Genomic DNA, 26,661 nt, shown 5'->3' on the forward strand with positions numbered 1-26,661 from the left:
TATCTTAACTGTGGGCCTAGGTCATCCAGACGCTGCCTGCTCTGTTATTTCAGTCAGATTGGCACTGGGGACAGAAGAGGAAGCATAAAATGTTAGTTTACGTGGCAGCACCAATTCAGCAGAGCAGTGAACGTGAGATATATACGTAAGATGTGGCATTTTAGGAATGTAATTTGTCGGTCTTCTGAGAAGCTGCAAGGGCTCTTAGTTTGGTGTCCCTAGAAGCAGACCCTGAAATGATCATGTGTGTGAAAGTGACTTGTTAGGAAGTGTTTTCAGGAAAGATCAGTGGGGGAGCAGGCAGTGGGATAGAGAAGGAAAGGAAGCCCAGCAAAGGTGCTGTATGAAGCAGGTCCTGAAGAGAGTAACTTTGACTCAGTCCTGCAGGAAAGTCCTGGAGCCAGCGCAGATCATACTTCAGAGTGCTCCTGATGGATGGGGCAGGAAACATTCTCACACCTGTTAGTCACTGCTAAGGGCCACATCCAGAAGGACGTAAATTCCCAGGAACTTCTGGCTTTCCTTGCTCAGATAGCTGGAAGGCAGTCCTCTGTCAGAGAGACCCAGGTATTGATTGTTGGCAGGGAGAGCACACTGGTATCCAGGGTGTACAAAAATGACAAAGGGGTCTGGGCACAGTGGCTTATGCCTGTAATCCCAGCACTTTGGGAGGCCAAGGCGGGTGGATCACCTGAGGTCAGGAGTTCGAGACCAGCCTGGCTAACATAGTGAAACCCCGTCTCTACTAAAAACGCAAAAAAATTGGCTAGGTGTGGTGGCAGATGCCTGTAATCCCAGCTACTTGGGAGGCTGAGGCAGGAGAATCACTTGAACCTGGTAGGTTGAGGTTGCAGTGAGCCGAGTCCATGCCATTGCACTCCAGCCTGGGCAACAAGAATGAAACTCCTTCTAAAAAGAAAAAAAAAAAAAAAGAGAAAGGGGTCTAAGGAGATAAGGGGGAAGCACTGACAGTGTCCACTATAAGGCCCAAGAAGCAATTTATGTGTTGGTTTTATGAAACGTATAGCCAAAAACATTCCACTGCAATAAAATGCTCCAAAGGAGCTGATTAAAAAAAAGCTCAATCCTGTAAAACACTTCAATAGTTATAAAATAAGGGATTAGCCGGGCACGGTGGCTCATGCTTATAATCCCAGCACTTTGGGAGGCCGAGGCGGGCGGATCATAAGGTCAGGAGATCGAGACCATGGTGAAACCCCGTCTCTACTAAAAACACAAAAAATTAGCCGGGCGTGGTGGCGGGTGCCTGTAGTCCCAGCTACTCGGAGAGGCTGAGGCAGGAGAATGGCGTGAACCCGGGAGGCGGAGCTTGCAGTGAGCCCAGATCGCGCCACTGCACTCCAGCTTGGGTGACAGAGCAAGACTCCGTCTCAAAAAAAAAAAAAAAAAAAAAAAGGGATTATTTCATTCAGGTGTATAGCAAAAATATATTCTCCTTGAACAACATAAATTTTGTTATATCTTGAAAAGGTGAAATGTTAACCCTAATTCTCTGTTAGGGAATTGAATGTTGACAGATAAACCAACTTTGAGTTGAAACCTAAACCAGCCAATGGTACGTAGATTCACCTTCTCTCCAGATCTACATTTTCTGATATGAGATGATATAAGAACAAACCAAAAAAAAATGAGATTTCAAGACAAAACTGTTAAGTATATATATCAAATTACAAAGTTAACTCCCACCTACCCACTCTGCAAGAAAATACTAAGTAGCTAAAGAGAAGCACTGAAAACTCCTGAAACATGCTTACCTGATGCTTCTTCCCTTGAGCACATCAGTTCTAGTTCTAAATAGGGGATATTTAGGGGAGAGTATGAGAGGCTTTAGGGCATGATGGTAGTGGTAGAATTTCAGCATAATTTCTAAAATGTGTTATTTCCTTCACAGAGTTTACTATTTGTCTTCTCATTTCAAAAAATGTTTTCTGCTCCTTGATGGAAATGGTAGCATATTAGACTGTGTGCAAGTATGTGTGTGATGTTCAATATTATAATAAGATGTATTATATTTGTGCAATTTATGCAATATCTTTATTCAAAAATGCCAAAGCATTTTATTGAAATAATCTTTTTCATGCTTAGCTAATTTTTGATGCAATTTCTAAATTTTATAGATTTATAGAAATTGAAAACAGTTACACAGCTTATCTTCATCACTAAAATGTTGTATTAACTACATTAATTGTATAGTATGGACTAGATGATCACTTAAAAGAAAAACATACTTGTCTATTGCTTTGTAGTGATTTTTACTCTTGAAATTTTATCTTTTAGTAATAAAAGTTAAATTTTTCTTTTTAAAAAAATTTTAGTTATACATGGAATATCCCAGTTAAATGGACTGAAGATAATATAACAAGCAGTGTGTTATTTAATAGGTCAGAAAAAGAAGGTAAATATTATTAATTGATTTATTTCTTCTTTGAATTGATGTACCACATTAAACTAATAGAAGTATAAAGATGCAATAGTAAAGCTGGAACTTATGTAATCTTCAGCTAAGTGATCTCTTAAATAATTTATTGATGATTCCAAATCTTCATCTACAATCAGAACTGTTCTACCTTGAGATATTCTTTTCAATGATTTATCATGACTGACTGATTTATCATAAATACCCATATCCAAAGGAGAATGGTCACATGCCCAACCATTGGAAGATCAATATGTAAGTTTCCTTCCTTCCTTCCTTCCTTCCTTCCTTCCTTCCTTCCTTCCTTCCTTCCTTCTTTCCTTCGTTTTTGTTTTTTCTTTTATCAGATAAGCCACTGAATTTCTTAGAATCTCAGACAAGCCTGAGGATTTTTTTTAATGCTCCCATTAAATTAGACCATTTTTTGGAAACATATTTGTGTTCTATCTGCGTTGATTTATTTTTTCCTTACTTGAAAAATGTTAGAGTTGTATAAAAACAAGTAGACCTTATCACGAAATTCCAGATTGATGAAAAAAATAATAAATAAGGCAAGCTTTAGCTGCAATCTCAGAAGAATCCTTCTTTTTATATTTTTTCCATTATATTTGTTTTGGTGTTTCAAAACTATTTCTTTTCTAAGACAAACCAGACTCATCTTTGCCCCATTTCATGAGGACTTGATTTTAGAATAGTATTTGGTATGGACTTTCACTTGTATCTTCTTGAGGATAAAAGTAGATCACTCATTCTTTATTTACATATGCCTAGTTGCTCTTGTAAAATATTTTAAAATATTAATGAGGTATGATTTCTCCTGGCCAATACATTTTTACTCTGTTTCCAGTAGATTGCCTTTTAAGAACAGCTTTACTGAGATATAATTCACATATCATAAAATTCACCCATTTAAAGTGTACAATCCAATGGTTTTTAGTATATTCACAGATGTGTAATCATCACCACAGTCAGTTTTAGAAACCCCATACCCTTTAGCTATCATGCCTGCAGCCTCCCATATGCCCAGCCCTAAGCAATCACTAATGTACTCCCTACCTCTATAGATTTTTCTCTTCTGGTCATTTCACATAAATAAAAGTGTATATGCAGTATTTTGTGGCTTTTCAATTAGCGTAATGATTTCAAGCCTCATCCATGATACAGCATGTAACTGTACTTCATTCCTTTTTATTGCCAAATCATATTCCATTATATGGATATACCTCCATTTGTATATCCATTTATCAGTTGATAGATATTTGGATCATTTCCACCTTTTGTCTGTTATGAATAATGCTGCTATAAACATTTGTGTATAAGTTTTTCTGTGGATCCAGCATGTTTTTTCCACCTTTGGGCCTTTTAAAAAAATGTTTATTGTTAACTGTTTTTGTGACTTTTTACTATTACTACAAACTACCAGCTTTGTCATTATAGAGGTGAAGCGCCTTCTGAAGCCCTTCTGCACAGGGATTGCTATTACAACAAAACTTTCTCTTGCTTATTTATGTTAATAATTATTGTAATATCATGGTCAAAAAAAATTCTAAATTTTTGCAGAATTCCCAGATCAATGCCACTTTGTTTTAGTATTTTATGCTGTGTTTGAGTGCCAAGCTCTATCTGTTGTGGTCCTCTGACCATTTTCTTATTCATAAGTACATTTGCCGAAGGAAAAGGGAGAAGACAGGAAAAGAAAAGACATTTTTAACAATGTGTAACAGCACTGATAAAAGGCATATTAAGAAGGCTAGAATTCCACTGGAAGGTTTTCAGTGGAGTTGGTTTAACTATTACTAAATATTTTCCCCATTGGTCACCATAGTTAATTGAGGATTGGAAGAATATCTCGGCAGCTGTTTGATTTACTGTTTACAAGTTTGAAAGCGTGAGTAATTCATCTACCCTAGTACAATTCACCCAGCACTTTCATGGAATGAAGTTTCCATACAAGTGAATTTTCCAGATAACTAAAGCTTACTCAAGTGCTTTGTAAAATGTATTTCAAGAGTTCACAATAGACATTGTTCTAATATGTGTTATGTACTTCTTAGAATATTTGGAATAATAAATTTAATCCTTAATTACTAGATTAATTCTTTCAAGCACATATTGCTTACATGCCAAACACAAAGATAAAAATAGGGGTAGTGCTGGGGCAAAAAAAAAAAAAAAGCAATCCTAACCCTTGTGTAGATGATTGTTTAGGGATGGGTTTGCAGGCAGATGTAATGCTGTGTCCTAAGTGCCTCTGTGGCAATGCAGATCACCAAAAGCACTCATAGAAGCATCAGCCCAGGTTTGGGGGTTTAGGAAGCATCCCTAAAAAATATCTAGGCTGAGAGGTCAGAGGCTAAAGAGAGTATAAATTGGTGATAGAATTGACTGAATGTAGAGGAAACGTGTGCCCTGGACAGAAGCATGACTGTGAAAGTGAAAGAGCAGGGAGTTCTCACAATCCTTCATATCCCTTTGTCAATACATTTCACGTATTTTTTTGTTCTAACTATTGACTTATCTATGTCTCCCCTCCCCACAGAATATTCTTAGAGGAAATGGAGCTTATTTGTTATTGTTGTTCTGGATCTACAGCAGGCATCTAATAATTGTTTATTGAATAAATGAATGAATAAACAAATAAATGAAGAGGCTGATAGTCACAGAGCTTTGATGACAAATCTGCCTTTATCTGAAACTTCAGAATCATGTCTAGTCACTGAGCCAGAAGCAAACTAGAGGTCTTTTTCTACTTCAAAGTGCCTGCTTCATTTTTAGGCTGTACAATAAGTTCCTGTTTCCTGTTTGAGGACATCTTCAGCTCTCAGCTTAGAGCACGGATGACGAACATGTCCTGAGTGTACTAAATGGGCAACCAGCTCATGTTACCAGTCCTACCTCCCTCCTCTTGGTTTCTTTGATGATTCATTAGTTAGAAATTCTTCAGGCAATAGTGGGACTCTCCCCAAGGTCTTTTATTTACATTTCTATTGTACGTGCTATTTTAGGCATTAAAACAACAACTAAACTCATAATTTCTAACAAAAGAAGAGAACCTCTATCACAAAACCTTTTCTGGCTACTCCAGTTACCCTGAATAATCTCTCCTGTCATCATCTCCTGTCATAAAATATAGTATATTTTATCCTGTCAGTTTCATCAGTCCTTATTCCTAGTATTATTACTTTACATTTTAAACAAAATTTGTTATTAAGCTTCATATGCTCTCTCTTTTCTTTCGTTCTTTTCTTTTCTTTTTTTTTTTTTTGAGACAGAGTTTCGCTCTTGTTGCCCAGGTTGGAGTGCAGTGGCGCGATCTCAGCTCACTGCAATGTCCGCCCCCTGGGTTCAAGTGATTCTCCTGCCTCAGCCTCCCATGTAGCTGGGATTACAGGTGCCTGCCACCACAGCCAGCTGTTTTTTGGTATTTTTAGTAGGGATGGGGTTTCACAATGTTGGCCAGGCTGGTCTGGAACTCAGGTGATCCACCTGCCTCAGCCTCCCAAAGTGCTGGGATTACAGGCGTGATCCACCATACCTGGCCTCTCTCTTTTTTTTCTCAACTAAATTATAAGCTTCTTGATGGCACAAACTACACATATTTCTTGTCTCCTGTCCACCCTATTATCAACAAGGTGCTACGTACCTTCTAAGAGTTCAGGAAGTCCTAGTTTAATGAAGGGTTGTTTGCCCCAGACCGCTGTACTTTTAGAGGTTAACTGCATATATTTTAGTTATGTCTCTATCTTTTAGTATCAGCTGCTACTTTGGCTATTGTCAATGCATCTACATTTAGTAGCATACCACCTTTTTTCATTTAATTTACTGCTTTCTAACATTTAGAAGGATTAAAGCTTGTTATATGGTATCAGGTAACCAATCTTGCTAAAACATGATATTTTAAAAGAGGCATTTCTAAGTGCATAGGATCTGGGCGAGGTCTAAGTTCTAGGAGGTGGTATAGACTCTGCAATAGCTGTTTTTGCAACTCTTACTTCCAGACTTGAGGGTGTCCTCTGGATGGTTTGGACTATCCAGACTGTCCAGTCAGTTTCTATCATAGAAATAGATTTACTAAACATCTATGATAGTTATATGTAAATATTTAATACCAAAATAATGATGGGCATGTATTTTTGTATTTGATGACAAAGAGGGAAGCACTTTCTTCATTTTTTCAAGCTAAGCCTCGTGGACTGCGCAAGTTTTGATTGGATGATTATGGGTTCAGTTTTGCTGGTTTAGAAACTCAATTTGTCACTTCAGCCCTGGTCAACCAAGTCTTGGAAGATTTACTCATCTAAACCAAACATACAAGAGATTAACTAAGAATGCTAATTTGTTAATTTACACAGTTAAAATATACTAGTTAGTGAATCCGAATACTCATGTCACCTATTAGGTATCTCTTTCCAGGAAGAAAGTTACTTAGTAAGAATTAAGGGGCCGGGTGCAGTGGCTCACGCCTGTAATCCCAACACTTTGGGAGGCCAAGGCGGGCGGATTACCTGAGGTCGGGAGTTCAAGACCAGCCTGACCAACATGGAGAAACACCATCTCTACTGAAAAAATACAAAGTTAGCCGGGCATGGTGGCACATGCCTGTAATCCCAGCTACTCAGGAGGCTGAGGCAGGAGAATTGCTTGAACCCAGGAGGTGGAGGTTGTGGTGAGCCAAGATCATGCCATTGCACTCCAGCCTGGGCAACAAGAGTGAAACTCTGGCTCAAAAAAAAAAAAAAAAAAAAAAAAAAAAGAATTAAGGGAGAGTTAAGGTAGATTAATTATTTTACAGATGTCTTTAAATTGTGATAGTGTGATATATTGCATTAGCCAGGTGAGTCTAATTATTGCACTTTAGAAACAATCACTAGTGGCTTGGTGCAATAAAAGTTTCTTGTTCATGTAGCAGTCAAAAAGAGATATTCCTGACTGTCATCTCTCCTAGGTGGCTCTCCACCAAATAATGACTTGGAAATCCTGTCTTCTTCCTTCTTATGGCTTTACCTTCCCCTGCATCTTGGAATCCCTCACTGGATCTTTTGCATCTAGCCCAAAGACGGGGAAGATAATGAAGGAATCAGGCCTAGAAGTGCATCTATTACTTCTGCCCACATTTTATAGCCAGTTCTCAATCATGTCCTGTAAGGAAGGCTAACAGAGTCCAGTTCTGTACCCAGGAAGAAAAGGGAACTGTGTGGTAAACAACTAACAGGTCTCTGTCACATACACTGTTTTCTGTAGGACCAGACCTGTCAAATAGCCTGAAACACATGTTCCAGCTCAATTTGGCACCTACTTCCCTGGGCACACTGGAGATACATTGACAGATCTTCACTACCCAACTCTCCTTTGCAGTTATTCTTTTTCAACTACCAAAATTATTGCTAATTGTAATCTTTCCTCATAATAATTGGTTGCATTTTTCCAGTTTCCTATTCATTGCATATTACGTATTAAAGCCACAGGCATAATCTCACAACTGAGAGATACTGCAGTTTTGGTGCCAAGCCACTGCAATAAAGCAAATATCACAATTAAGTGAGTCACATGAGTTTTTTGGTTTCCCAGTGCATATACAAGTTATGTTTACACTATACTGCAGTCTACTAAGTGTGCAATTGCCTTATGTATAAAAAAGCATATATGTTAACTAAAATAATTTATTGCTAAAAACGCTAACAGTCTTCTGAGCCTTCAGCCAGTTGTAATCTTTTTTACTGATAGAAGGTCTTGCTTCAGTGTTAATGGCTGCTAGCTAATGAGTGTGGTGGTTGCTAAAGACTTGGGTGGCTGTGGCAATTTCTTAAAATAAGACAACACTGAAGTTTGCTGCATTTATTGACCCTTCCTTTCACAAAAGGTTTCTTTGAAGCATGCGATGCTGTTTAATAGAATTTTACCCACGGTAGAACTTCTCCAAAACCCTGGTGCTGCTTTCTCAATTAAGTTTATGGAATATTTTTAATCCTTTGTTGTCATTTCAAGATGCTCACAGCATCTTCACCAGTAGATTCCATCTCAAGAAACCACTTTCTTTGCTCACCCATGAGAAGCAACTCCTCACCTATTCAAGTTTTATCATGAGATAGCAGCAATTCAGACACATCTTCAGGGTTCACTTCTAATTCTAGCTCTCTTGCTATTTTCACCACATCTGCAGTTACATCCTCCATATAGGTCTTGAACACCTCAAAGTCATTCATGATGGTTGCAATCAATTTCTTCCAAACTCCTGTTACTGTTGATATTTTGACCTCCTCTTATGAATCATGAATGTTCTTAATGGCTTCTAGAATGGTGAATGCTTTCCAGAAGGTTTCTAATGTACCTTGTCCAGATCCATCAAAGGAATCACTATCTATGGCAGCTATTGCCTTACAAAATGTATTTCTTAAATAACAAGACTTGAAAGTCAAAGTGACTCCTTGATCATGGGCTTCAGAATAGATACTGTGTTAGCAGCTGTGAAAACATTAACCTCTTGTACATTTCCATAAGAGCTCATGGATGACCAGGCACATTGTCAATAAGCAGTACTATTTTGAAAGGAATCTTTTTTGGTGAGCAGTAGGTCTCAACAATGGGCATAAAATATTCAGTAAACCATTCTATTAACAGATGTGCTGTCACCCAGGCTTTGTTGTTCCATTTATAGAGCACTTGCAGAGTAGATTTAGCATAATTCTTAAGGGCCTCAGGATTTTTGTAATGGTAAATGAGTATTGGCTTTAATTTAAAGTTGCCAGCTGCATCCACCCCTAATGAGAGAGTCAACCTGTCCTTTGAAGATTTAAAGCCAGGCATTGACTTCTCTCTAGCTGTGAAAGTCCTTGATGGCATCTTCTTCTAATATAAAGCTGTTTCATCTACACTGAAAATGTTTTTTAGTGTAGCTGCCTTCAGAAATGATCTTAGTTAGATCTTCTTATTAACTTGCTTTAACTTCTATATCAGTACTTGCTGCTTCACCTTGAACTTTTATGTTTGGAGATGGCTTCTTTCCTTAAACCTCAAGAACCAACCTCTGCTGGCTTCCAACTTTTCTTCTGTAGCTTCCTCACCTCTCTCAGGCTTCACAGAATTGAAGAGAGTTAGGGCCTTTCTCTGGATTAGGCTTTGGATTAAGGGAATGTTGTAGTTAGTTTGGCCATCTATCCAGAGAGCTAGAACTTTCTCCATATCAGCAATACAGATGTTTCTCTTTCTTATCATTCATGTGTTCACCGGAGTAGCACTTTTAATTTCCTTCAAGGACTTTTTCTTTATGTTTAGAACTTGGCTAACTGTGTGATACAAGAGGCCTGGCTTTCAGCCTGTCTCAGCTTTTGACATACTTACCTTACTAAGCTTAATCATTTCTATATTTTAATTTAAAGTGAGAGATGTTTAACTCTTACTTTCATCTGAACACTTAGGGCCATTGAAGTGTTGTTGATTGGCCTAATATCGATATGGTTGTGTCTAAAAGAATAGGGAGGCCCAAGGGGAAGGAGAGAGAAAGAGAGAGAGAGAGAGAGAGAGAGAGAAAGATAAAAAGAGAGACAGGGGAATGGCCAGCTGGTGGAGCAGTCAGAACACACACAACACTTACCGATTAAGTTCTCACCTTATATGGGTGTGGTTCATGGCTCCCAAAACAATTACAATAGTAAAATCAAAAATCTCTGATCACAGATCACCCTAACAGATATAATAATAATGAAAAAGTTTGAAATATTGCAAGAATGATCAAAATGTAGCCTAGAGACATGAAGTGAGCACATGCTGTTGGAAAAATGGTGCTGATAGACTGGCTTTGCTACAAACCTTCAATTTGTAAAAAATGTGCAATAAAGTGACTTCTCTCTAGCGCAATAAAGTGAGGTATGCTTGTACACCTTTCTTTGCAGGCAGATTCTCTAGGCCACTTGCTGAGATTTAGAATGGACCCTGTAATTATTACTAAAACAATTACTAATACTTTCTTGAATGGGTTATTTGTTGAAAGCATTACCACAAATGGATAACCAATCCATTTTATTATGGATCATGTTAGCTTTAGTTTCAGAAATTAAAATTTTCTTCTATGACCCCAAAGTCTAATAAGGCATTCTACTTGAAACTTTTAGCTCTTCAAGTATATTTTGCATGTCATTAGTTAAAAAATACTACTTGTATCTTTCAGTTGTTTTTTGCTTTCTTAAATAAATTGAGATGGGGGTCTTGCTATGTTGACCAGGCTGGTCTCAAACTGGTCTCAAGCAGTGCTCCTATCTTGGCCTCCCAAAGTGCTGGGATTACAAGTGTGAGTCACTGTGCCTGGCCTCAGCTGTTTTACTATCAACTGATACACAAAATTTAAGAAGAGGTAAACTCTGTAATTTTACATTGAAAAATAATTCACTTAAAGGATTAGTGCAACACAGCATTTATATCACCTAAGAAATTTTTTTTTCTCTAGGAATTTCAGGCTATCATAAGCTGTCTACTTGTCTAAATTTGTTATAATTATTTATAATAGATAGTAACATTAAAGAAATGTTTCCTGTTCTCTGTTACTGAAATCTATTAGGGTTGAAATTAAAGAGGCTCTGGATGAAATTTTGAAAAGGTAATTATCACTTTTCTCTATCATCTAGGCAAATAATAAAAGAAAAAAGTAAGAATTTTCTAGAAAGAGCTCCTACTCAGAAATAACTTATTCGATACCTTTTGGCATAGATAGAACTAATAAGAAACAGAACAAAACAATTTTTAAGTTGATACAGCATTATATGTCCATTAAACTTAGATTTCCAAATATATAAAATGAAATTGCAAGGTGTTTAAAATATAATTTCAAATGAAAAAGGATTACTAATCATAAAAACAGTAGGGTCCCATTATATTTGTTGTGTGTTTGTGCATGTGTGCATATAGAAGATACACACACACACACACACACACCAGGTAAAAACATGTTAACTGTGGTGGGTAATTTTTATATTCTTCTTTATACTTTTTTGCATTTTCTAAGTGCTCCATAAAGAATACATACTATTGTTATAATCAGAAAAAAAAATAGTTAATGGAGAAACAGAAGGAAACATACAGTATATTAGTCCTGTATTTTAATCTTACTAGAGTATTTTAGTTCTACTCATTATGTAACTAAACAACTGAACAGTATTTTGCTCTTGACAACTGTTTCAAAAGTAGCATGAACTTGGAAAGTCCTTAACTACTGACTTCCTGGATCTCAGCTTCCTCATCTATAAAGTGAGAAAAATCACAGTAACTCTAGACAGGCTTAACTAGTTACATATAAAGCACACTAAAATATGGCAGTATTTAGATGGATTGCCAGGAACTTCTCAACGTTATTTATATTTGCTTCGCTATTTATAGAACTGGCAGCATATCCCCTTTCATTACAATGAGGATAGCTACCATCTGTTGGATACGTAACACATAACTATGTGACCAACACTTTACCTATGTTATCTTATTTGATCTTCACAACAGCCCTGTGAGGGATTTTTGTCCCTGTCTTCCTTGGGGTGAACTGGGACACAGAGGGGTCAAGTGATCTGGCCAAGATCACACAGCTAGTAAGTCACAGAGCAAAGATTTTATCCTAGGTCTGTCAGACTCAAAAGTTCATGCTCTTTCTCCTGTAACATATGGCTTTATGCTTAGCAAGCAACTCTCCTTCTGACACAAACATTCAAAGTGTACAGATGCCGAAAGATTAGCTTCCTTTCAACAACTTGTCCATGGGAGGATGACAAAGAAAGAGAAATTCTACATAAGTGAGGTAGGGGTTTATAATTTATCAAGTACCTACTCCGAAAGTTCCTAAAGAAACTTATTGTCTTGTTGGAGAGCTTACTCATATATTATGAAAAACTACTGTGCCCTGGATATCTTCCAGACCCTGCAAACACTTCCAAAACTTAAATCATATTTCCTCCCAAACTGACTTACCTTCCTCTATTCTCTACTGGCAACACCATCATTCATCCAGTTGTGCAATCCATTTTCCCCTCCTCTGACTGTCCACATCAAGTCAGAAAAAGGATTTTGTTGATTTTACCTGTGATAAGTCTCTTCAATCCATCAACTTCTTTCTAGTTTCATCATCTCCACATTAGTGAACGCCCTCATCCTCTATTGCCCTACATGACTACAGTGGACTCTAAATTAGTCTTCTTATCGCTAGAATCACCTCCAAAATATCTCCCATACCACTATTGAAATCTTTTCAGAAAATAGACTTGAGCATGCTATTTTTCTGCTTAAAACTCTTTTCTCCTCTCATAAGATGGATTCTTAACATGGCATGTGACTCTTCATACTGGAAGCCAGGCTTTTATTTCCAGCATCATCTCCTATTTTTCAATATCACAACCTACATTGTTGGTACCTTAAAATATTTGAAACTTCTCAACTATACTATGTTCTTATACCATTATTTAAATTGCATATTGTCCATGTAAACAAAATAGTGTATGATGTATGAACTGAAAAGTATAGGAGTAACGCTAACAAACATGGTTATATCAAAGCATAGCTATTATTTTAAGTATGTATCTTTTACCTAAAACATAAGTCTCTGCTCCTTCAGCATTGGGCTCCTAAAATATATACAATAGAGCCCGACATATATATGGATGTTGTTTTAGAAAGAATGCTAATTTGATAAATCCATTGATGGAAAAGTATTGTTGTAACCAACTGAAATAGGAAGTAGACAGCTTTACAAAGATAAATAAATTGGAAGAACAAGTATGAAGGTGATTACAAAATCAAGAACGTTTCATTCAGATCTCAATTCTATTGCAGGTCTTCTTGATACAGTAACATTTTAAAAGTGTTGCTGATTATCAATGTATTATCCTGCTTAGCAGTAGCCATTTCCATCAACTTCAATGTTGATTTTAATAAACAAAGTATTATTTTGAGTATTTACATTTGTATCCCCTCCCCAGGCTGCCCCGGTGAATATTCTTTGTGTAATCAATCTACTATGATTAGGGATCTATGGACTACCCCTGAAGGCATGGACTTCTCTGTCTTGAGGCATTATTTTCTTTTACTGATGGATTGACCAGCACAAAATTATTTCACCCATTTGGCAAGCTTCTGCCAGTAAAAACTATCCATCATAAATTACAGTATAATTATTTATATTACTTATTTCTTTTTTAGTTCACTCATTATAGTGATATTCTAAAGTTAGGCAACTAAGCAAAAATTAGGCTTTGGGTTTTAGATCCAAATCAAACCTGCCTCCTTGAGCTAATATTTCTTTTCTTTTCATTTCTTTTTGCCCTCTGGGTCTAATTTCTCTGTGTTTACAATGCATGCAAACATGTTGCTCATTAGTGTTTATTTACTACCACAGGAATCACTTTGAACTCTTCTAATCCTAGTGGAAATGCTTTTCTCAAAATAAACCCAGATCATATTGGGTTTTATCGTGTAAATTATGAAGTAGCAACTTGGGACTCAATAGCTACAGCGCTCTCCTTGAACCACAAGGTAAGACATAGCAATGGTTGGAAACTTTTATTTTTGTTCTAAGAACAGCATCTTAATGATATTAAATTTTCAACATGCTTTGCCTTAACAATTGTGTTTTTTATCTCTCTTTCTCCCTCTTCCCAGACATTTTCTTCAGCAGATCGTGCAAGTCTTATTGATGATGCTTTTGCCTTGGCAAGGTGCGTTTTAGAATGAGACTAAATTACTTAAAATACTGTGGGTTTTGTCATAAATCTTTTAAAAATGAATTAAACATTGCAGTATTAATCAATTTTAGCTTAAAATATCCAAAGCCACTATTTAAAACATTATTGTTTTCCTTAACTCTCTTTTCAAAAGTTCACACGAGCCTAATAGTCAAAATACTGACATTAGCCCTTAAGGGATACACAAAAACTCACCCAACCTATTGATTTTGAGTATGGTTTGTCTATATTAGGATCCTTGAGCTAATTAGAAGTGACATTTGCAAATGATCAAAAGTGTACCTTCATAATTTGATTTAATAAAAAGACAAACAATGTATTTTAGTAATTCAGTTCTGTGAGCCCAAACCCAGTGTAAGATTTTATGACTAGAATTGTCAAATCTTGTTCAGGTCACTGGGGTAAGAAGAAAGAGCTATGGTGCTTTAGAACTGATCAGAATTAGGGGACCATTTGGAAAATTTGACTCTTTTTCTCATAGTCTGAAGGTAACCTGCTCTTTAGAAAAAGTGTAGATTGGGAGAACTAAGTAGTATCCATGGTACCTCTATTTTTTTTTTAATTCATATAGTCTAACGCCAGTAATTTAACAAGCATTTATTGGGTTCCTGGCACTTTGCAGAAGCTGGGGACACAGCCAATTTTATTTCTCTCGCTTTGTAGTGGCCTCATTCTAGATATGAGCAATGTACTAAGAATGAGGAGCCACTTCTCTCAGTAGCCTCCCATGGCCTCTTTCTCTGGATTGGGTATCCTTCTTATGGGACCCTATATTTCCTCATAATATTTTATTGTTATTGTTTATTAATTGTGCATTTCACCCATCAAACTGAAGGTTCATGAGGGTAGGCACCCAAACCCAGCTCCTGAGTGTACGTGGCCAATAATAGTTGATAATAAATACTGACTAAATAGAGAGCTGGAAGAATAGTATAGTAGTACTAAAGGCATGGGGAAACTATTTTACATAGAGTTCCTAGATAGTATATTGAAAGTCAGAAAACCTTGCCATATTTCAAGGAAGGAATTATGGGCTTCAAAAACAGGCTCTTGAACCCCATTAAAATCCTGGTTCCATATAGCCTTAAGTGAGTCTCTTAACCTCTCTCTGGCTCAATTTTCTTATCACCAAAGTAGAGATGACCTTATAAGACTTCTGTGAGGAATAAATGAGATAATGGACATAAAACAATTAAAAGATTATCTGGCATGTAGAAACTCAATACATTGTATTACATGACCAAAATGCATCCACCATTAATTAGTAGTGAAGCTGCATTTAGAAGAGTTCTTCTGAATTTGTAATCTACACTCATTTTGTAGCCAATAGACAATATGATGTTTTAATGAATCTCCAAGTTTAACCTCCTGGATATGTAATAGATTATTTTCACTATATTACAGTATACCACTCACTCATTTAACAAATAAACATTGAGGACCTACTATGTGCCAGGCACTGTGTAGAATAGAATCTGGGAAATTAAATGATGAAATAAAATGATCAATAAGTATTTTAAAATAGAATCATTTGGTTTTTATTTTTAAATTGTCCTATTCCAAAGGTCAGCTTCTTCACTGTTAGAAATTACAAAGAACCTACTATCTTTACAGTTTAATTTGCATCACAATATAGGAGGTCCTTTCTATTCCAAGATGAAGTGAAAGCCTCTTGAACACCTCTCTCCGAGGAACTGAGTACAAAGCAAATAACTTACACTACTGAAAGACTTTCTCACATTTTCTTAGCTCCTTGGCCACAGCCCCATAAAATTGTGTAGAAACTCTACATAACTGAGGTAAGGAAGAAAATGAAACAAATTTGAAATTGAAAACATATGCAGGCTCACACAAGAGAACTAGAAAATACCTGAGCTATCACCTGGCTCAATGATGTTCTGCAGCACATCAGGAGAATGGGACTCAGAGAGAAACAGATTCAACCAGCATTGGTTAGAGCCAAGAGGACAGCTTTGAAGACCACTTAAGCTAAGACCACTAAGAAGCTTTGGTGGAGGGGGTAGAAGAGAGAAGAAATGCGTAAATAAGCGAGCAACTCTGGCAGGATTAGAATTTACACAAGTCTACTGAGGTGTTCAAATGAATGTAGTAACCATTATATTTAATAATCAGAACTAAATGATACATCTGAAAATACATGCATTTTTTATTCACCTGTCTCTTCCAACTTGATCTGAAGAGGTAGTACTCTTACTGCCCTGGCTGGGCATATGCCCTTTTTGGTCAAGGTAAGAAATTTACCCATCACCTCTAGTTCATCCAAATCCTCTCAATTCCACAATTTGCTCAGTCAAGTAAAATCATCAAAGATTTCTACTTCATTTAAAGCTTCTCCCTGACCCCAGCTTAGGCCAGGTTCAGGCCAGTCACCTGCAATGGGAATGGGGTGATTGATTTCCTCTTTATTTCTCTGCTTGGAACTTCTACGTCTCCCCAATCACCGTGCTGCCTCTGGTTTCTCCAAAGTTAAGGCAAAGAGAACAGGGAGGGAGAGTAGGTGAGAGGGAGAAAAATCCTGATGTGCTGCCTACTCTTGGTCCTCTCTGAGCTTTGTTGATGTTTAATGCTGATTCTTTTCCTTGTGTTGTGTTTTTATGGGATTTTTGTCACCCATATCCATTCCATTGAGAAGGATCTTTCTCCTGCAGTTTCCTTGAGGTGGTCAGGTGGAAACTTCTGACCCACTTCTGGTCCATAGGAAGTTGTCATGTATGCTTTTCCTTGGCAATATTTGGAAGAACAGGCCACCCCATGCAGTCCCATCTCTTCACTCTGAGGCCAGAGCAGCAGCCAAATAGCCTCTCATCTTTTAGATTTCTCAGGGTGTCAGACACCAAGCCACGGTGCCTCCAAGTTCCAGGAGGCACAGGTAAACCCCTTCGAGTGGTCCCACTGCAACCTCTCTCCTGAGTCTTATTTAGACAGAAAAATATCTGGTCCCCTAGCCCTTGGATGGGAGAGCATTTATAGTGTACTCAGTATACTGACAGCACTCTTCGAAAGGCCTCCACTAAAATGTCTCTCCTTAGTTTCTCCAGCCTCTTTTATAGGCTGGTGGTGGGCTATCAGCAAAGACTCACACAGTCCTGTTCTTGACCATGTTAGTCCTGCTTTGGAGTCCTGCGTCTTTTTTTGGAGCATAGGCCAAGAGACTTAGTCTTGGGGCCTTGCCAAAACAGACACAGAAATAATTCTTCCCCCCACCCCACCCCCTGCTTGTTATAATAGTTTTTGTTGTTTTTTGTTTTCTGTTTGCAATTACTTTATATTATCTTCTTCAGCCCACTGCTTGCTACAGCCAGGAGAGGGTGGGTAATAACATAAGGGAAAGCAGAGTGTGCTCTCTGGCAAGCCTGTGGGTGGGGGCAGGAGTCACTGGGTAAGGGAAGAATGGCAAAGAGAACAGCTGAAAGGACCATCTAAACTAATGATCTAAGCAGAATTTCAGGCAGGTTTCAAGGACCACTGGCTCCAAGGATATCCAAGGTAATGGCCACGTTAGCAAATAAGAACCAGCAGATGAACATCAGTCAAGCCAAGATCATGGACCTCAGATACAAACATTTTTGTAAGTGTTTGCAGAGATGACCAGAGAACAACACAGAACTCTATAAGCAACTTTTCCCATCCTCTCATGGACTTCCCTTAAAGGAAGTGAGAAGACGGGGAATGGGAAAAGAATCCAAAGGTAATTTAGTTAATTGCAAAATGACTGTTTTACGCCAGAAACCTGAATTTAATTGGCAAGTTCAGTTGAGTGACTAGACAGCTGGGAACTTTTTATGCCGTTCACACCACCTGAAAAACTTGCCGAAGAACCCAAGCACATGGGGTCAGTTTTACTCCCCCAGGTACCTCTCAACCATTTGTATTGTCCCTCTAGAGAGCCATGTTTGACAAGACACTATACTTAACTACTTAACTCAGGCTTCTCTAAGAAGGACTGTGCAGTCTTTCCAAGTTACACTCAGGAAAACAAAAAACAAACCTTCTGCTCTAAGAGTCCCCCCACCTTCCTAGGTGCCTTAGCCCAATATAAAGAGCAAGAAGGCTCTCATATGACTTTTGTCCTCTTCTCCATTTTATTTGGTGGAAATTTTAAGCTGTAGCTTCCAACCTCTCTACACTATAGAATATAGTAAACTTCTATAATTTAAGTCCCCCAGGCTGGGCTTTCACTATATAAACAGAATATTTTTGAACAAAGAAAATTCTCAACCAAGTCTGGCCTTCAGAATTGCTGTCTGTCTATGGACTTAAATAGAGTTTGAGACCCAAAGTTGAGTAAGAATGCTAGTAGTCTTGAGTTGAGTTCCCTAGAAGCAGGGTCAGACATAGAGATTCTTGGACCAGTGGTTTCTTGAGAGAGTGATTTCATGAGACAGGGAGTAAAAAAAACAGGACAGGGAAGTGGGGAAAGCTGAGCTGATTTCAAAAGGTTCTAAAATTCTTTTGAAAGGGGAAGAAAGTGGATTCTCTAACCTTTGAAATGTCAATAGTATCTTCAAATTTTATAGAAGAGAAAAATTTACTTTTTTAATGACTATTACTGGGAATTGTATAAGAAGGAAGATGTTATAAAGGAAAATAAAAGTTCAATTTGAATGTTTTAAGCATTCAGGATTAATGAGTGCTGTTATTTATGTATCTTCTTCATAAGCAAATGTAAATAATTTCAACAAAATACATTTATAACAGTGCATTTATATGTTATAATCCATTTGGGAACCTAAAATTTAAAAGTTTCTATTTGTCAATATTAACTGTACAGCTAAATGGCTTTTGTTTTATTTGAAATTTTGCTGTTGTGCTTTTTCAAATGTACATCTTAATGCCTTACTATTGAGTGTATGAAAGCCCTACTATATAATTTTGGACAAAAGTTTTTGATTGGGCTTCAACCAATAAATGCAATTCCTTGATTGTTGAATGGAAGAATCCTCATTAACATGGGATGCTTTGATCACCAGAACTTTCAGTTAAATGGAAACTAAAGTCTGTGGTTTTTAATTAACTGTGGGTTTTTTGTTTTTGTTTTTGTTTTTGTCTTTCTCAGAGCTCAACTTCTAGATTATAAGATGGCTTTGAACTTGACCAAGTATCTCAAAAGGGAAGAGGATTTTTTACCATGGCAGAGAGTCATTTCAGCTGTAACCTACATCATTAGCATGTTTGAAGATGATAAAGAGCTATATCCTATGATTGAGGTGATGTTAATGCTATGGTATCTTACGAAAGTAAATGTTTAGCCATTAGTAGAATAGGATGCTTTCTGAGAGAAGGAGCTCCTGGGGACGTAAACCATGTTTGCTTGCCAGGTGGAATCAAAAGAAAGTGCAATGACTTGACTAATCAAAGCAGAGCTACGCCGTCTATTCTTTTTCAATTTGAAGTACATCAGAGTTTGTTGTTCTGCATACATACACCACTTAGGTGCATTTTAGTGTTAGAAGGAATACAACAATTAATATTTTACTTAAAATTACAACATTTTAAACAATAAATACTAATTAGATCTTTTTAAAAATGGACTTTTTCTATGTTAAAATGAATTATTCTTCTAAAATATGATATTATATCTTCTTATTCTTACTGCCGGTATTTCCGCATTGAGATTTTATTATATGTAGTCATCTAAATATCATTTCTTTGCTTTGTGATTTCTGTAGCACGCAAGTAGGACACTTGTAATTTTAAACAAATTCTGGATTCAAAGCTCTAGCTCTTCTATTTACAAAATGAAAGATCTTGAACAAATGATTTGACATTTGTGAGTCTTAATTTCCTTTGTACATTAGGAATGGCAGCACTTGCCTGCCTACAGTAATGGGATAGTGAGGATCAAATAATATGAAAGTGCTTTGTAAAACCTAAAGCAATATACAAATATCAGTTATTTTTATTATTTCGTATATGCTTAAACAATCTTCTTAGTGCAGAAAGTATGTTGAGTGTTTTCCTATTTATTACATACGTTAACTAAGAAATATATGTTAAAAGGTCCTTACCCAAAGTTTTATAAAACATTACAGGAAGGTCCAGGATGGTTTATATTTTCAGGATTGAAGCAAAATTGCAATGTGATAAAAAATTAAATACATTGTTTTTCTAAGGACAAGCGCAAAGTTCTCTGAATTAGTAGGAAAACAGATTATAACAGGGGCTGCTGAGTATAATAATTGGGATACTACTGATATGTAAATTATTACTTATTATACATAATACTTTTATTTCAGGAATACTTCCAAGGTCAAGTGAAGCCTATTGCAGATTCTCTGGGATGGAATGATGCTGGAGACCATGTCACAAAGTTATTTCTCACTTTTTAACAACTAAAATTCATTTAACATTTGTTTTTTGTTTTAAGACTTGTTGAAAAGTGCTTAAGGCCCTGGATTTGTGTTTGTTTGTTTTTTAAGGTTACTCCGTTCCTCCGTGTTAGGGTTTGCGTGCAAGATGGGAGACAGAGAAGCCTTGAACAATGCTTCCTTGTTATTTGAGCAGTGGCTAAATGGGACTGTAAGGTGATTACTCACATTGTTATGTTTAGAAGACAATTGAGAAAAGAGTAGTTGAAATCTCTGAAACACTGTTTCTTCTTCTAGTCTTCCCGTAAATCTCAGGCTTCTGGTGTATCGGTATGGGATGCAGAACTCTGGCAATGAGATTTCATGGAACTACACTCTTGAGCAATACCAGAAAACTTCATTAGCTCAAGAAAAAGAAAAACTGCTCTATGGATTAGCATCAGTGAAGAGCGTTACTCTTTTGTCAAGGTAAGTTGGGCTTTTATTTCACATATATAAATGGTATTTAATAGTTTATGTGTCACAGTCTCTTTAAGAGTCTGATTAAAGTATGATGTTGTGTTGCCAGAAAAATCCATTAAAAGTTATTTTCCCTGCGAGAAACAAAATATCCATGTAAGACTGGCCTAAACAATAAGGAAATGTAATCTCATAGGAACACATTCTGGAGGTAGGTAGCTTCCAGTTGTATGCAGCAGCTCAACAGTTTCACCCAGGACCCAGGCTCTTCTCTTTCTGATTTTCAGTGATTGACATGTTGGATGTCTCATGACTTCCAGAGCTTGAAACATTTTGTTTTTACACAAACATATGTAATGGAGGTAGGACAGGAGCAAAAGAGTTTCTTCACAAGGCTCTGTCTCTTATGCCAACAGGACAATTGTCTCAAATTCCCCTCATAATCCAGAACTGGGTCACCCTTCATCATTGTGAGTCACACTCTGGTCTACTACTTGATCCTTTGCTCACTAGGGTGAACTTGAATTCCTTTGGCTGATTTGAGCCAATTAGAATTATCTGGGACTGGTGTAGAAGTCTGTTTTACCTAAGATCAAGGATATCTAACGGTATCAGAGCAAAACTGGGCTCTGTGAGTAGAGAAAGAGGAGTGTCTGCCACAAATGTATTTACACTTTACTCAGAAGGCACAAAGCTCATCTATGACTCATTTCCCACTCTGCATTTATACTCGAAATCAACAAGCTTCTTTCTTAATTCATTTTTTGCTTAGTTATAGTGTATGAGTTATTTACTTCATTTATTTAACCAACACTTACGGTGTCCTTTCTATGTATAGATATATAGATTGTGGAAATAAAAATGAATAAAACATGAATAAAAATGACATCTATCCTTGAGATACTTACAGCTTCATGGGAGAGGCAGAATGTAAACAGTAAATTACAATGCAATACCAATTTAAAAGGACAACCAGAAGCAGTTTGCTTTTACCAGGTAGAGCCAATAATATACCTTCGGCCTCTTTCTTCAGGGCTGTATATTAATTCTCCTGCTCTCTGCCATGACAGTTCATCAAGAACTTGATCATCTTGGCTGGGCACAGTGGCTCATGCCTATAATCCCAGCACTTTGGGAGGCCGAGGCAGGAGGTTTTCTCGAGCCAAGGAGTTCAAGACCAACCTGGACAACATAGTGAGACCTAGTATCTATTTAAAAAAAAAAAAAAAAGAACTTGATCATTTTCACATTTCACAAAACATCACTAATTCGTTACTTTGATGGCATTGTGCTGATTGTATCTGGTAGGAAAATTAGCAAGTACTTTAGATGCCTTAGTAAGAACCTTGTGAACTAGGGGATGAAATAAATTCAGGATCCCACCACTTTAGTGCAATTTCTGGAAGTTCAATAGTTTAGAGCATATCACAACATTCCCTCCAAAGTAAAAGAAATTTGTTGCACCTTGACTGACATGCCACAGAAAAAGATTATTTTAGTGGGCTTAATAAACTTTTTTTTTAATTTTGGAAGCAACATATCTCACATCTGAGTGTGTTACTTTCACCATTTACAGAGTCTTCTGGTTTCAAATAATGACTGGAGTAAAAGAAGATTCTGCAGCAAGTCCAAGCTGCAGTACGAGCTTCCTTGGAATCCCTTTCTTATTTGAAACATGTGATTGATATGTTGTATTTTCATATAAGTAGATTTACCCACACAACTGCAAGTGCAAAGAAAATGTAGGACCTTGATTTTCTATCTGATTATTCCCAAGAGTTCTCACACCGTTGGGTGATGAGCCAGTGAGAGGGAGAACAACTGATGTTGACTATTTTTGTCTGCCAGTCTAGTTTTTAAATGAGTTGTTAAACTAGAGTTCTCATTGAAATAGTCTCTTGGAGTAAATGTTCAGTCTTCTAGAGTTCCTTCCCTTCCTCATGGTCCTTCTGCACAGAGAGAGATGCCACCCTTGTGGTGATGGAGAAAGAGATCTCTGATTTTTGCTGCTTTGGCCTTAAGGTGTTTACCTATTTTTGTCTAGGCCAGAGTCCACTGAGTTTTCATTGATCACATTTTACCTTCTGGTGCACTATCTGTCATCCAGAGATGAAAGCAGTGGTCCCAGTCACTTGCTTCTGTTCATGAAGTACCTGTGCTGTATGTATGGTATTTTTGTTTTCCCATCAGGTCTTCCAGCATCCCTGCCTCTTATTGCTAGGCTGAAGAAACTGATAGGTCCCCATAAACAAGACCCACAAGTCAAAGGAACCAGGATCATTACCTTAAACTCAGTCATATATTCACCTCACCTTGCCTACGATGTACGATCACTCTCCCATGCCATTTTGGCATAGCACAAAAGTACATGCTAAACTATAGACCTGTTCTTAAGGGGTTGTGTTTTCCAGTTTCTCATGTGGCATGGACTTTATTTAAGCTTGAGTTTTCTCCAGTCTCATTTAGGGTAAATTTCTATGTCAAGTATGCTAAGGGTCTTGATATATTAATAAAAGCATACATAATTTAGAAATATCTTTCCTCTTTGACAAAGGCTGACTCTCAAAGGCTCACAACTCAAGTTGAACAGTGATCCCTTTGTTGTAGTTATTATCTCATATCTTCCTAAAGATATAAATTAATTAAGCCAATGGGTAGGATGCCATGGGGCAGCAAGACTTGAGTAACATGAAAATACATCTAATCTATCAGTAGTAGACATCTATTTTTGAGGTTCCCTTGTCATAGTGAATAAAATGTGTGCTGACCTTATTTGGAAACACTTTTTCAATACAATATATGCTTGTAAGATCTTGGGCTAGAAGTGCTACTCTAGGTATAGCCATGGCATACAATTAAACCTATCCATTTAGTCATTTAATTTATCTTGTACTTATTTGTATTCTTAATTATTGCCAACTAATATAACCATATAGGTTACATTATAGGATTATTTCTTACAATCTAGGATGGAGCAAACAACTGCTTTCCTATAGTATATAAGAGCATAGATACATTCTCTTAATTTACTGGCTTCTTTTAAAAATCCAGTGGGATAATAGGTAAGTGTGGGTGTGAAGTACTCTATTCAATAAATGCTGTTTTAAAATATTAATGGTTAAAATTCTGTGTTTTAAAATTGTTTTTGGTGCTTCTAAAATAATTTAATGTTTAATGTTTTATAGTTTACATTCTACTAGTCTTTAAAATCATAGGTTGGTCTTTAAAAACAGTTAAACATATCAGAAAATTTTAAGTTGTCTTTCATCATTTGTCATATTTAATTAACTTTGTCAGTTGATACCTCAAGAATTGAATTGCTGGCATGAAAACTATTTTGTATTGGAATTTAGCTAAGGGTGAACATTAAAAGTTCACTTTGAATTGTTTTTCTGTTTGGCTTCTCTTAGGTATTTGGATTTGCTCAAGGACACAAACCTTATTAAAACTCAGGATGTGTTTACAGTCATTCGATATATCTCATATAACAGCTATGGGAAGAACATGGCCTGGAATTGGATACAACTCAATTGGGACTATCTAGTCAACAGGTGGGATGATCTGATAATGGTCTGCTGTTCTCTTTGTTTCATACTATCTACTGGTTCCTTCATTTTTCTTTGGGCCACTGTCCCTGACATCTATACAATATCTAAAATGGCGTATTATTAGAGGTAAAGGATCATGGTATTGTCCTTCCAGGGAAGCAACGTACTAATTAATTTTAAGAACAATTTTTTTTCTGGAAATTATTGTTTCAACTGACCTACAGGATTCTGAGATCTGGAAGACTAAATTGCATTATTTTTTGTTTGGTTAAAACAAGTTAATACAATTCTGTCTGTTGTGCTAGTACCTAGCATAATGCCAGGCACATATTTAGTTCTCAATTAATATTTGATGAAAGCTAGGTAAAAATTATTGGACCTGGGTTCAAATTAGAGTTCTATATCATACTGAGCTTATGTGGGTGATAACTATTACCTATCCTGACCAGATAATGAAGTTTCAAGTATTTTGAATGGTTCTTAAAAGGGAATTACATTTCCTAGGCAATAGAACTTTTAAAATGGGAACTAGCAAGGACAAGAGCAAAATCAGTTAAAGAGATGCCTTTCCAAACTTCGTATTTCCTCAGCCCTGTGCAGAAGAAAGATTGCTGCTCTTGGTTCTGATACTCTAAATATAATGCACAATTTCCATCCAAAAGGCAGTTCTTTGACAGAATATAAAATAGAATATAGAATAAACGTATGTCCCAAATAAACGTATAAACATTGATGAAAAGACCTTTACCATCTGTAATCCTTACATTAGGAAATAGCCTGTGTTATCTCCTCTTAATCTCTCCTGTCAATCCAGTGGCACTGTCTCATTGATAATGACTGCCTTATGAGAAATACCAACTGCAATTATAACTTTTAATTATTTTCTCTTTTCTACCCCACAACTCACCAGGGTGCTATTATGTCCATTTACATTTCTTTTCCTTCTGAGATTCAGATTCTACCTCTAGCTCCCAACCAAAATACACTACATTGCTTCTGACTATTTGTGATAAATTTTTTACCTTTTCTATTCTTGTAACTATTGAGTGTCACTGTTCATCCATCTCAATGAAGATTGGTTGGTGTGCATGTGAGTGAGTGTGTGTGTGTGCACACATGTGCATTGTTCAACTTTTATGATTGTTTAAATGAAATGCTTAATTTAGAATGAATGACTATACCTATTAAGAATATGTTATTATCTAGATGCAACAGTTTGTATCATGCAAGGTAATACCCTCCGTTTTGAAAAATATATGGCTAGTGATAAATACTGCATATTTTGTTTTAATTGAAAAGACTGTAAAACTATCTCTTTTTCTCTGGTGTATGGTGCAGGAAACCTATGTAGATGAAGCACAAACGTTACTTTTGAGTTATTGTGAAAAGATAAGTAAATAGTGTTTTCTTTTGCATAAAATGGCCATTAACTTATTATTTATTGAATAAATATTTTTCAAGGACTATTTGAGTAGCTCTGCTGTGATTTATTTCAAATAATGCATTTTTCATTTTTAAAAATTAGTTATTTCACTTCAGGAAAATTAAGAAGTAGAAAAAAATAGGTTTTACCTTGTCATAAAGTACATAAGCATCTGGCCTTAAAATAAATGTATTAGGCCTGATAAATTGATTATTTTTCAAGATAAAAAAAGAAGATAAACTATTTCCAGAAGTACTCCAAAACTCTCGCCCAAGGCTTTTAGCATTTCTTCATAATCTAATGATCTAATTCTCATGAGATATTATTTCAAATGGCCCCAAACATAAAATTACATAATAACCACATGTCTAATACACACAAACACCCAATATTAATTGTACTTGGCTTGAATAAACAGAACTTCCCTATGAAAATTGGATAATAAAAATTAAACAAAAATGAGCCAAACTTTATCCAAATATTTCCAAACACTTGAACATTTTCCAAATTTCAGGATGAATGGTTTTACTATCTCCATTTCTGAACAATTTATTGTCATCCTGAAATAAATAAGCTTCTATTTAAATAAAGCTTTTGTCATGTGATTTTATGACAACTGATGGCCACACTACTAATGTCCTTGCCAATTTGAGACTTAGCCACAAAGTCCCAAAGATAATTCAGAAATTATTCTTTGCTTTTGTTTCTTCCAATAAACTCTTAGATGAAACCGTGAAGTTGAGTTGACCCAATA

At 36.5% G+C, this 26,661-nt stretch overlaps 1 protein-coding gene across 3 annotated transcripts in view; it reads left to right on the forward strand.

The window, feature by feature from the left end:
* The window catches only part of ENPEP (glutamyl aminopeptidase), an 86,021-nt gene that overhangs the window by 53,155 nt on the left and 6,205 nt on the right, over positions 1-26,661 (forward strand). For 2 of the 3 annotated variants that reach the window (XM_032145454.2, XM_058435804.1), the window contains exons 11-18: positions 2,337-2,416; positions 13,803-13,939; positions 14,066-14,121; positions 19,226-19,376; positions 20,406-20,479; positions 20,589-20,693; positions 20,775-20,945; positions 24,347-24,487. In XM_032145454.2, the coding sequence (XP_032001345.1) occupies positions 2,337-2,416; positions 13,803-13,939; positions 14,066-14,121; positions 19,226-19,376; positions 20,406-20,479; positions 20,589-20,693; positions 20,775-20,945; positions 24,347-24,487 (915 nt within the window). The remainder of the gene's footprint in view (positions 1-2,336; positions 2,417-13,802; positions 13,940-14,065; positions 14,122-19,225; positions 19,377-20,405; positions 20,480-20,588; positions 20,694-20,774; positions 20,946-24,346; positions 24,488-26,661) is intronic. The other variant, XM_058435805.1, reaches the window with a different exon arrangement.

The sequence above is a fragment of the Hylobates moloch genome, unplaced genomic scaffold (genome assembly GCF_009828535.3).
Source record: "Hylobates moloch isolate HMO894 unplaced genomic scaffold, HMol_V3 SCAFFOLD_3, whole genome shotgun sequence".
Lineage (NCBI taxonomy): Eukaryota > Metazoa > Chordata > Mammalia > Primates > Hylobatidae > Hylobates > Hylobates moloch.